This window comes from Oncorhynchus keta, chromosome 29 (assembly GCF_023373465.1).
Source record: "Oncorhynchus keta strain PuntledgeMale-10-30-2019 chromosome 29, Oket_V2, whole genome shotgun sequence".
NCBI classification, from domain to species: domain Eukaryota; kingdom Metazoa; phylum Chordata; class Actinopteri; order Salmoniformes; family Salmonidae; genus Oncorhynchus; species Oncorhynchus keta.
In genome coordinates, this window is record NC_068449.1 from 45,314,190 (window position 1) to 45,326,266 (window position 12,077).

A 12,077-nucleotide genomic window follows, 5' to 3' on the forward strand; every position below is an offset into this window, starting at 1 on the left:
AAAAAAAAATACCGGAGGAAAGTGCAACGCCTACTTGAGCGCATGAGAAGAAACGTGCTACGCCAACCTTTCTCTTTTAATCTAACTTTTAATGGATGATGCAGTGGAAGCTATCAAATCATTCGGAGTTGTTTTCCAAATCTCAGAAAAGATGTTCAGCATGTAAAGAACCTTAAGGTGCATTTACAGGCGGATTGATAATAGGCTCCCTGTTAACCAGCTTTACATTTGATGCCAGTTGGTATTGAACGCTCTCACCTTTTCATCCTTCTCCATGAAACTGATCTCAGGCAGAGGTCGACCCTCGCTTTTAATTTGCACCTTTTCCGTGTACCCCAGAGAATGAAAGGGGTTCTTCAACAAAACGTCCAACATTTTCGGCAGCGTTGGCCCTTCTACCATTCTGGCGGAGAAAACTGCACACTCGCGCTGGTAGCTAGCTAGCAAGGCAAATTTAAATACATTGCACTAACTGGACACAACAATAAAGTTCTAAACCTAAGAAAACAATGTATAATATACCTCATCCATCTCCTGCATTTTGAAAAAACTGAATTGGATAATGTCCCAAAAATGCTCAACTATCACTCTTCACTCTTAATCTCTATCCAACAATGTCACCAAGCTTCTCAACACATAGAACCCCCATAATGCTCTGTGGCACAATCCCAATACAACAAACTAGGTTCATTATCTGATCCTACATCTATGATCGGATGGACACGATGTCAGTTCATACTGCAAAAGCTTTGATTGGTTGGAGGACATCCTCCAGAAGTGGTCATAATTACCATGTATGTCTATGGAAGGGAGTGAGGCCTACGAACCTCCTATATCTTGTATTGAAGTTAATGTAGCCAGAGGAGGATGGACGCTATCTTTCCTCCGGCTACACCATGGTGCAAGCACAGACAGTGCTGTTGAAGTTACTGTAGACCTTCATCGCAAAACAGTATATTTTAACCAATTATTTGGTGATATATGAATATAATTTGTTTCGTTTAATCTTTTTTTAATGTTATACTATTTTTATATTTACGACATTTTACTGAGGAGGATGGTCCTCCCCTTCCTCCTGAGGAGCCTCCACTTATTTATATATATATATATATATTGATTGATAGCTTCCATTGCATCATCCATTAAAAGTAATATATATATACTACCTACTTCTCTATATTTTCTGGTTAGAGCCAGATTGCGCTGTTCTGTGAAAGGAGTAATACACAGCGTTGTACGAGATCTTCAGTTTCTTGGCAATTTCTCACATGGAATAGCCTTCATTTCTCAGAACAAGAAAAGACTGACGAGTTTCAGAAGAAAGTTCTTAGGTTCTGGCCATTTTGAGCTTGTAATCGAACCCACAAATGCTGATGCTCCAGATACTCAACTCGTCTAAAGAAGGCCAGTTTTATTGTTTCTTTAATCAGTACAACTGTTTTCAGCGGTGCTAACAAAATTGCAAAAGGGTTTTCTAATGATCAATTAGCCTTTTAAAATGCTAAACTTGGATTGGCTAACACAACGTGCCATTGAAACACAGTAGTGATTAGTGATGGTTGCTGATAATGGGCCTTTTAGCCAAATACATTTAAACTCAGTTTTTCACAATTCCTGACATTTAATCCTAGTAAAAATTCCCTGTCTTAGTCAGTTAGGATCACCACTTTATTTTAAGATTGTGAAATGTTAGAATAATAGTTGTGAGAATGATTTATTTCAGCTTTTATTTCTTTCATCACATTCGCAGTTGGTCAGAAGTTTACATACACTCAATTAGTATTTGGTAGTAGCATTGCCTTTTAAATTGCTTTACTTGGGTCAAACATTTTGGGTAGCCTTCCAACAATAAGTTGGGTGAATTTTGGCCCATTCCTCCTGACAGCCTCCTTGCCCGCACACGCTTTATCATTTCTGCCCACAAATGTTCTATAGTATTGAGGTCCGGGCTATGTGATGGCCACTCCAATATCTTGACTTTCTTGTCCTTGTGCCATTTTCCACAACTTTCTAAGTATGCTTGGGGTCATTGTCCATTTGGAAGAACAATTTGCAACCAATCCTTAAAGGCACAATCAACTTAGTGTATGTAAACTTCTGACCCACTGGAATTGTGATACAGTGAATTATATGTGAAGAAATCTGTCTGTAAACAACTGTTGGAAAAATTACTTGTCATGCAGAAAGCAGATGTCCTAACCCACTTGCCAAAACTATAGTTTGTTAACAGGAAATCTGTGGAATGGTTGAAAAACAAGTTTTAATGACTCCAACCTAAGTGTATGTAAACTTCCGACTTCAACTGTATGTAGATGTTCCGTTAAAAATCTGCCGTTTCCAGCTACAATAGTCATTTGCAACATTAACAATGTCTCCACTGTATTCTGATCAATTTGATGTTATTTTAACGTACAAAATATGTGCTTTTATTTCAAGAACAAGGACATTTCTACATGACCCCAAACTTTTGAATGGTAGTGTATATAGAAAAGAATGGTCCCACCACCCAAAGAACATCTAGCCAACTTGACACAACTGTGGGAAGCATTGGAGTCAACATGGGCCAGCATCCCTGTGGAACGCTTTCGACACCTTGTCCACGCCCGATGAATTGAGGCTGTTCTGAGGGCAAAAAGGGGTGCAACTCAATATTAGGAAGGTGTTCCTAATGTCTGGTACACTCAGTGTATATATACATATATAGCGTATTCAATCCATGTGTCGTATTATTGGCCTGTAGATCTCTTTCAGCAAATTCTGGTTAGATGACTTGGTGTTCTGACTATGGGTGGTGGCTATAAAAAGAGCTGTGTATACGAAAGGCGTCTGCACCCTCATGCTTCTTCACACCATGTCATCTCTAACCTCCTCTCTCCATTCTCTCTGTTCTCCTCCCATCCATTCTTCCTCTCTGTTTTTCCCTCTCTTCACTTCCTTTTATGGACGTCTTCTGATGCCCGTGTTATGTGTGTCTCTGTCAGACCTGAGTTCAAATACTATTTGAAATCTTTCAAGTACTTTGAGCGCAAATACTTCTAGCCTGCCTGGAGTACCACATGGGTGGGGTTTGCCATTGTGGGACTATTTTATTGGTCCATTAAGCCAGGAAAGCTCAATAAAGCACTAAAAACAGTATTTGGAAATGATTTCAAATAGTATTTGACCCCAGGTCTGGTCTCTGTAATGTCTGGCGGGCATCCTTTTGACCTGATGCAGCCTGTGATAACCAAAAGCCTCAGGGCCCTGGAGTGAGAGTGCCCCAGCTGGCAGGCATCATTTCCCCCTATGACTTGCAGCCCGTCCCGAAACCTGGAGCTGGGGAGTTCTGGACCCCCAGGCCTCAATACGACTCTGATGTTAAATCTGATATGGAGGATAGTGTTGTTATGACTACACTGATGTCTGGTGGGGCAGATGAACAGTGCTTTCCGTGGTAGCCGCAGATCTCGGCTGGAACAGGTGCAGCCGACGTCGACTTAAAGCAGCCCCTGGCACATCTCTGATTCAGAGGGATTGGGTTAAATATGAAAGACACATTTCAGTTGAACGCATCCAATTGTACAACTGACTAGGTATCCCCCTTTCCCATTTCTTTCTCCATCTCCACAAAATGTGAGATGTTTGTGATATTTTGTGTGTGTGTTGTGTGTGTGTGTGTGTGTGTGTGTGTGTGTCTGTGTGTGTGCTCACCTGTGTGTGTGTGTGTGTATTGTTGCTCATCTGTGTGTGTGTGTGTTTCCCTCTCTGCAGTAGCAAGACGCTGACCTCCATCGAGGAGTCTGATGTGTACCGCATGCTCCTGAAAGAACAGGAGGAGCCCCAGGAGCCCCGGCAATCAGGTTCCTTCAAGGCCCTGCAGGACTTTGTCGACAGCGACGGTCAGTTCTGCACTCTAAGTAACTTCCCTTTCATTATGATATGGATGGGAAATGATATCATCATTCAGTGTGGATTCCAGGCTATAATGCTGCAGTCCCGCACTCAAGAAGAGCTTCACGGTTGCATATAATAATGTATTCTTTCTCAATGAGACCCATCAAGGACAAACCTGTTGGTGTTCAAGTCGTCGTCAGTGTGGGTGAGCTCTCTACCGCTCACTCACTTCAAGACCTATAGTTTAATTAACACCTCTAGCTATCAACATCGCATATATTTTGACCCCAAAAACTATTGGAAAGAGCCACAATCAAAATGAAGATATCACTTGAAATCAGTATTTTGTTGGGCATTCATTTTATAAGACAAAGTACAGGGAGATAATTCAGAATTTACATTGTTCTGATCTTCAAAAGTGCATACACAAGGAGTGAACTCTATATACAAATGAATTAGTAGTGAACAGATTACATGTCTAGGCTTTGGTTCAGCAGGCTAACACGGTCACTTTGGGTGGTACTGATGTGCTAGATAAGGCCTATGAACAAAAATGTGGCATATAAAGAAGCTGATTTAAATAGCATGATCATTACACAGATGTACCTTGTGCTGGGGACAATAAAAGGCCACTCTAAAATGTGCAGTTTTGTCTACAACACAATGCCACAGATGTCTCAAGTTTTGAGGTAGAGTGCAATTGGCATGCCGACTTGTCCACCAGAGCTGTTGCCAGAGAATTGAATGTTCATTTCTCTACCATAAGCCCCCTCAAGTTGTTTTAGAGAATTTGGCAGAACGTCCAATCGGCCTCACAACCGCAGACCACATGTATGGCGTTGTGTGGGCGAGCAGTTTGCTGATGGTGATGGCGGGGTTATGGAATGGGCAGGCATAAACTATGGACAACGAACACATTTGCATTTTATTTATGGCAATTTGAATGCACAAATATTGTGACAAGATTCTGAAGCCCATTGTGAGGCTCATTTTTTTTTTAAACGAGTCTGACCAACAGATTCAAATCTATATTCCCAGTCATGTGAAATCCATAGATTAGGTCCTAATTAATTTATTTCAATTGACTGATTTCCTCATATGAACTGTAACTCAATCAAATCAATTAAATTGTTGTATGTTGCGTTTATACGTTTGTTCAGTATATATTATATACCCAGTCGGATGCTTTGTCACAAAAAAAAAATCTTTAGGCAGGAATTCTCAGTCCTCAGATTTGCTTACGCAAAACTTATTTGTCCAGTCAGACCTGTGACAGACTAGTGTTGTCTATTCTTACTTCCTCTTTAGTGTATGATTTTGTCAACTATGCGTGTGGATTTCCAACTCTAAACCAATCTTCAGTGGTAAGCAATGTTTTATTTTCTCTCTCAAACCTAATTTTTAACCACACAAACTCATATTGTGATCCGTTTTAAAGTCCACCATTGTAAAAGACCAATGTAAACATAGACTTGAATGTTGAATTGAGTTGCTTGAGGCAACCTGCTCTGAACAACCTATAGTGTTTAAGATAAGATACGGTAATGACTTACATCAACGATACCGATTTACATGGCACTGACTGACAAGTCGACAGCTTCTTATTAATGACTGTCGTTGTGTGTGCTTGTACTGTAACAAATAAAATAACCTGTAGGGACAGCTGCAAGGCTATCCCTGAACTTATCTGTGAATGAAATGTAATGTGTATCTATGGTATGAAATAAAGATTTAACATAATTTAGGTTATCAATTATAATTTAAAAACAATTCTTCCTTTTTACAGGGCAAAAATGTCATCCAAAAACAAGAACAGCAGCTTCCAACAAAACTTTGATCGCTGCTCTAGTGCTTGTGAGCTCAGTGATATTATGTGTAATTTACTTGGAACCACCATCTATTGTCTGTCCATCCAGATTAGGAGAATCTCCATCCTTGGAACTGAAAATAGTTCTCTCTATTTAAAAAAAAAAACAACAACTGAAAAGCCTTGGTGTGGTTCTGGCCAATTGGTGTGGACCCTGTTCAACATCAATAGCTGCGTCCTGACAGACGACAGATCCCTTTACGATGAAGCGGACGCTGTCATTTTCTTTCACAAAAGCATCAGACCGACTTGCCCTGGTCTCCTCGTCCAGGTTTTCATAAATGGATCTGGTATCACATGAAATTACCAACAAATAACAAAAAAATATCAGGTCTGGAAAACCTCTTCAACCTAACAGGCTGACTACACCGCTCGCGTGCGTGTCGCATTCCAAAATAAATTTAGAAGTCAATATTATTCAATTATTGCACCCACACTGCTCGCGCACGCCAATGTGCGTCTGCGTTGCCAAGGGCTAGCATAGAAGTCAGTTCTATTTCTGACGCAGATCAACTGCCATTCCTGCCTCTCCCATCTCATTGGTTTATAGAAGCAGGTGACTGAAAGACGAAATAGGTCGGTGGTGGTAATGCACCTAATTTATGAAAGTTGCCAATCGCAATATAAAGTCAAGAGAAAAAAAAGCCTGAAAGGAGGAGAGATGACTAGAAACGATTCGGTTGACCGTTTTATGTGTGGATTAATTCATACGTTCAGTTTGTTTTGATATTTTAACCTGGGTGTCGTGATCGTGTTTGGTGTGGGGGGACAAAATTTATGCACGATGGCGCACGCGCGCAGCCGGTTTGGGTTCCGGGTAGTGCGAAAACATGAATTAACAACCATGAAGACTGTGACCGATTTGGTGCTGCCCAGGAAAGATAAATTAGTCTGCTGGATTGTGAGCAATAATAACCCTAACACAGGGACGTCAGTCAGATAATTTTTTTATCAGGAGCAGTAACCCATTTCGGCACTGCTTTTACGGGTCGTAGTTTGAAAAGCACAGAGTATTACTCGACCATCGCCAGCTGCAAGTTCTACCTCTCGTCCGAGAATTCGATCTACAGAGACTACATCAAGGGAAAGGTGAATGGACCACTCGTGGCAGGAACTGTACCAATAGTATTGGGCCCGTCTAGACAGAACTACGAAGACTTTCTTCCTGCGGATTCCTTTATTCATATCATTGACTTCCCGGATGAAAAGGCACTGGCGGACTTCCTCCTCCAATTGGACAAGAACGTTGATGCGTACATGAGTTACTTCATGTGGAGGCGGTACCTCAAGGCCACGCCCCACCTGGTAAAACGCTATGAAGAGTTCATTCAAACTATCTGTTGTGCCTGTGAACACATGGCAAAAGATAAGAGATGTTGTATTGTCCATGAGCTCTACAATAAGTTTTTTGGTTGAGACATTTTCCATTAGCTCTTGATTTGAACACATCAGAGGAGGATGGTGGGCTGAGATATAGGAGGTCGGGCTCATCGTAATTTCCAGAATGGAATGAGCCCGTTTTCTCCACCCACCAGCCACCACTGGAATATATGTATAGTTTAATGTGGTTTTAATCTAGTTTTATATAATGCACATTTGGAGACTGACTTTTTTAACTGGCGCAGGCTGTCCACTAGCGACCCACCTCGACAACATCCGGTGAAATTGCAGAGCGCCAAGTTCTAAATACATAAATAGTCATAATAAACATTCTTAAAAAATACAAGTGTTATACATCGGTTTAAAGATGAACTTCTTGTTAATCCAGACGCTTTGTCAGATTTCAAAAAGGCTTTACGGTGAAAACATACCATGAGATTATTTGAGGACAGCGCCTCGCTTACAAAAGCATACAAACATTTTACAACTAAGTAAAGGAATTACAAAAGTCAGAAATAGCGATAAAATTAATCACTTACCTTTGAAGATCTTCATATGGTTGCAGTCACAAGAGTCCCAGCTACACAATAAATGCTTGTTTTGTTCGATAAAGTCCCTCTTTATATCCCAAAAACTCTTTTGTTGGCGCGTTTTGTTCAGTAATCCACTGGCTCAAAGGCTTTCAAAACATGCAGACGAATACATCCTAATAGTACCGGTAATGTCTAAAGACTGTTTACATCTAGTGGAAGCCATAGGAACTGCAATCTGAGTCCTAACCCATTAGATACTCTATAGGCATTCAATTGAAAACTACCCACATCAAAAAAATCCCACTTCCTGGATGGATTTTCCTCAGATTTTCACCTGCCATATCAGTTCTGTAAACTTTAGAGGGGTTTCTATCCAAATCTACCAATTATATGCATATCCTAGCTTCTGGGCCTGAGTAACAGGCAGTTTACTTTGGGCACGCTTCTCATCCAGACATGGAAATACTGAATAGGTTATGGAAGTTTAAATCAGCTATTGAAACAATAGCTGCTCCTGTTTTATAGTGCTGGAAAATGTTTACATCTACAAAGATTTTAAATTCAGACTTTTCAGGGGGTGCTGCAGAACGCTCAGCACCTCTACCTCCCGTGGCTATGGATGTAGCATCTGCAGATTGCCCCTTTTTAAGAATTCTCACATGTGAATCAGTACTGAATAAAACTGTGGACTTTTCTCTATCTGCATCTAATTTCTTACTTGTCACTCATATGACTAGAGCAGAATATCTCAATGTCAGAACAGCCATGTAAATATAGTTCATAAATGGTTTCATCTTTTTCACTTTTTAGGCAATTTTTTTCCCTATAGGCCAAAATATCAGCATGTATTAGTTACACATTAGTCAAACACAGTGTGTTTCTGAGAAGAGATTCTACAAAGACATTACACAATGACTGAATCTGTTGTAATTGCCAGTGGTGATTTTAGCATGTAAATCTTGGTGGGGCAAACAAAATTAAATGTGGGCTGCATGCCAGCAAAGCCACTACACAACACTAAACAAGACATTAGTTGCACTATAACGGTGACAAACGGTGCCCCCAAACTGTTAGAGCCTACATACAGTACATCAGTCCCAACACCTTACCACCGCTACACCTGGCTATCACTGGAGCCTTGTCTGGCAGCGAAACAGTTTATTCAGCCTCATTTACCGCCTTTAAAAAAACAGCTGATATGGTTGACTTGCTTAAACAAATGTGGTTTCTAATTGAGATGTACAAACTATGACATACGGGGACGACAAGCGGATAAGAGGCCATTTGTAGTTTTGATTAAGACATTAATGAGCGAACGACGGAGGACGTAGTCAATATAACTATTTGTTCAGCACTTTTGAAATGTACAGCGACAGAATTCAGAACATGGGCCGTTCTTAGTGTTCTCCCTGTACACCAAGTCAGAACCATAGGATAAATAAAAGGGGCATATAAACAGACAATGAAAACTCTTACAATATTCAATGATTACATTTCTCTAACACAGGTTATAGGCTACAGGTTATGTGCACCACCAAGTCAGAACAGTAGGTGAAATTAAGAGGAAAATAGACCAAATTACTGACCAAATTATTCGGGTGAGGCACATTGAACGCTGTTTGGGTCTTTGCGTGTCAAAAAATATACGTCATAACACTATTTGGCATGTTAAATAAGCTTTTAATTTGACACATCAAATAACACAATTCTTGGGGCGGCAAGTAGCCTAGTGGCTAGAGCATTGGTCAGTAACCAAAAGGTTACTGGATTGAATCCCAGCGCTGACAATGTAAAAATCTGTTGTTCTGCCCCTGAGCAAGGCAGTTAACCCACTGTTCCCTGGGCTCTGAAGACGTGGATGTCGATTATGGCAGCCCCTGCATCTCTCTGATTCAGAGGGGTTGGGTTAAATGCAGAAGACACATTTCAGTTGAATGCATTCAGTTGTACAACTGACTAGGTAGGAATGTTGTGTGTGCTGTACAAAAAAGTTTGAAAAACACACCGATGATGCGTTTACAATCCGTTGCAAAATGGACAAATTATTAGGGCGAGGCACATGGGCTGCTAACAACTTACTGTATTACATTTTTAGCTACAGTATAAATATCTCCCTAGCATATTACATAATTTATGCAGCAGCATACAATACATTTTTGGACTCACCATCTGAAGGTGGCGCGGCGCAGTGGTCTTGTAAGGTCATCAAAGTCTGGCATTCTCTGGATTTATGGTGGGAACGGTGGGGGGTAATATAGCAAGCTAGTGGTTGCTTTGCAATGCTCGCAGTTAGCCACTGAATCCTTATAATCCTTGTTGAATTTGCGATTTCCAACTTGTTGTGTAATCTTTATGTCCAATGGCCGATGAGCACCAATAGGTTTAATCAATTTCTCTTAATTTTTTTCTCTTCATATGACAAGGATTTAAAAGGATTTGTCAGTAGATTGCCATCATTCATGATGATGACTGCTAGCTAAGACTTTGAAACTAAAATGTTGACATGATCAGTCCAATCAAAGCTACTGTAGATGTAATTTATCTGTGGCCAATCCTTGATCTTGGAAGGGTACTTGTAATATAACTCTATGGCAGGACCCAAAGGGTTGACATTTTGGATGTCTATGCTTACTAAGGACTTAAGCTTGGTGATGACGGTGTCCCCATGAGTGACAGAACACTGAGCCAATCACGGCGCAATGCTCCTATTTTCTGCTGTCATCACCACAAAAACACGGAGCTAGGCTGAAACATCTGCATTTTGGAGCTGCTCACTCAAGAAAACAAAAAAATATACCATGTTTAAATGAGTATTTATTAACTCAATATCTTTTTTACTTTTACATTGTTTGTAAACTGATATGTGCTACGTATTAATGCATCAAAATAACATGCAAAACAAGCAAGCCCAAAACATTTTATTTATTTGTGTATATGTATGTATGTATGTATGTATGTATGTATGTATGTATGTATGTATGTATGTATGTATGTATGTATGTATGTATGTATGTATGTATGTATGTATGTATGTATGTATGTATGTATGTATGTATGTATGTATGTATGTATGTATGTATGTATGTATGTATGTATGTATGTATGTATGTATGTATGTATGTATGTATGTATGTATGTATGTATGTATGTATGTATGTATGTATGTATGTATGTATGTATGTATGTATGTATGTATGTATGTATGTATGTATGTATGTATGTATGTATGATATCATGTATGTATGTATGTATGTATGTATGTATGTATGTATGTATGTATGTATGTATGTATGTATGTATGTATGTATGTATGTATGTATGTAATGTATAAATATGGGGCTCATAACAGGTGGTGGTACTCACCTACCCTGAATGACAGATCGCCACTGTGTTGTTTGGGGGGTTGGGTTCAATGCTGGTGAATATACAGGAAGTGTGCATTAGATTGAGATGATGTATCCGTGCATGCAATATACTGTGCTATGGTGTCATCATCAATATACTGTGCTACGGTGTCATCATCACATACTGTGCTAAGGTGTCATCATCAATATACTCTGCTACGGTGTCATCATCAATATACTGTGCTATGGTGATATCATCAATATACTGTGCTATGGTGTCATCATCAATATACTCTGCTACGGTGTCATCATCAATATACTCTGCTACGGTGTCATCATCAATATACTCTGCTACGGTGTCATCATCAATATACTCTGCTACGGTGTCATCATCAATATACTCTGCTACGGTGTCATCATCAATATACTCTGCTACGGTGTCATCATCAATATACTCTGCTACGGTGTCATCATCAATATACTGTGCTATGGTGATATCATCAATATACTGTGCTATGGTGATATCATCAATATACTGTGCTATGGTGTCATCATCAATATACTGTGCTATGGTGATATCATCAAAATACTGTGCTATGGTGATATCATCAAAATACTGTGCTATGGTGTCATCAATATACTGTGCTATGGCGTCATCATCAAGCTCTAACTCTCTGATTCAGAGGGGTTGGGTTAAATGCGGAAGACACATTTCAGTTGAAGGCATTCAGTTGTACAACTGACTAGGTATCCCTTTTTCCCCCAATATACTGTGCTATCAAATATACTGTGCTATGGTGACATCATCAATATACTGTGCTATGGTGACATCAATATACTGTGCTATGGTGACATATCTGTGACGATATACAGTATATGTTGCTAACGCTCTGCTCCTTTTTGTATTTCAATATTAAAATGATTTAATATCCTTCAATTACGGTATGCTCCTAATTTTAATAATTTGCTTGTGACTTGTGTTCTGTGTCACAAATGGTAACCTATTCTCTATGTGCTGTATTAACCAGCTCGAAGTAGAGCACTATATAGGGATTAGGGTACCAATAGTGTGTGTCCCAT

General features: G+C 39.8%; 1 protein-coding gene and 1 pseudogene across 3 annotated transcripts in view; both read left to right on the forward strand.

Moving 5' to 3' along the window:
* LOC118362959 (PDZ and LIM domain protein 3-like) overlaps positions 1-12,077 on the forward strand; it is a 29,481-nt gene that overhangs the window by 15,280 nt on the left and 2,124 nt on the right. For all 3 annotated transcript variants that reach the window (XM_052486637.1, XM_052486638.1, XM_052486636.1), the window contains exon 5: positions 3,751-3,878. In XM_052486637.1, coding sequence (XP_052342597.1) covers positions 3,751-3,878 — 128 coding nt within the window. The remainder of the gene's footprint in view (positions 1-3,750; positions 3,879-12,077) is intronic.
* On the forward strand, positions 3,885-9,585 carry LOC127913650 (4-galactosyl-N-acetylglucosaminide 3-alpha-L-fucosyltransferase 9-like; annotated as a pseudogene).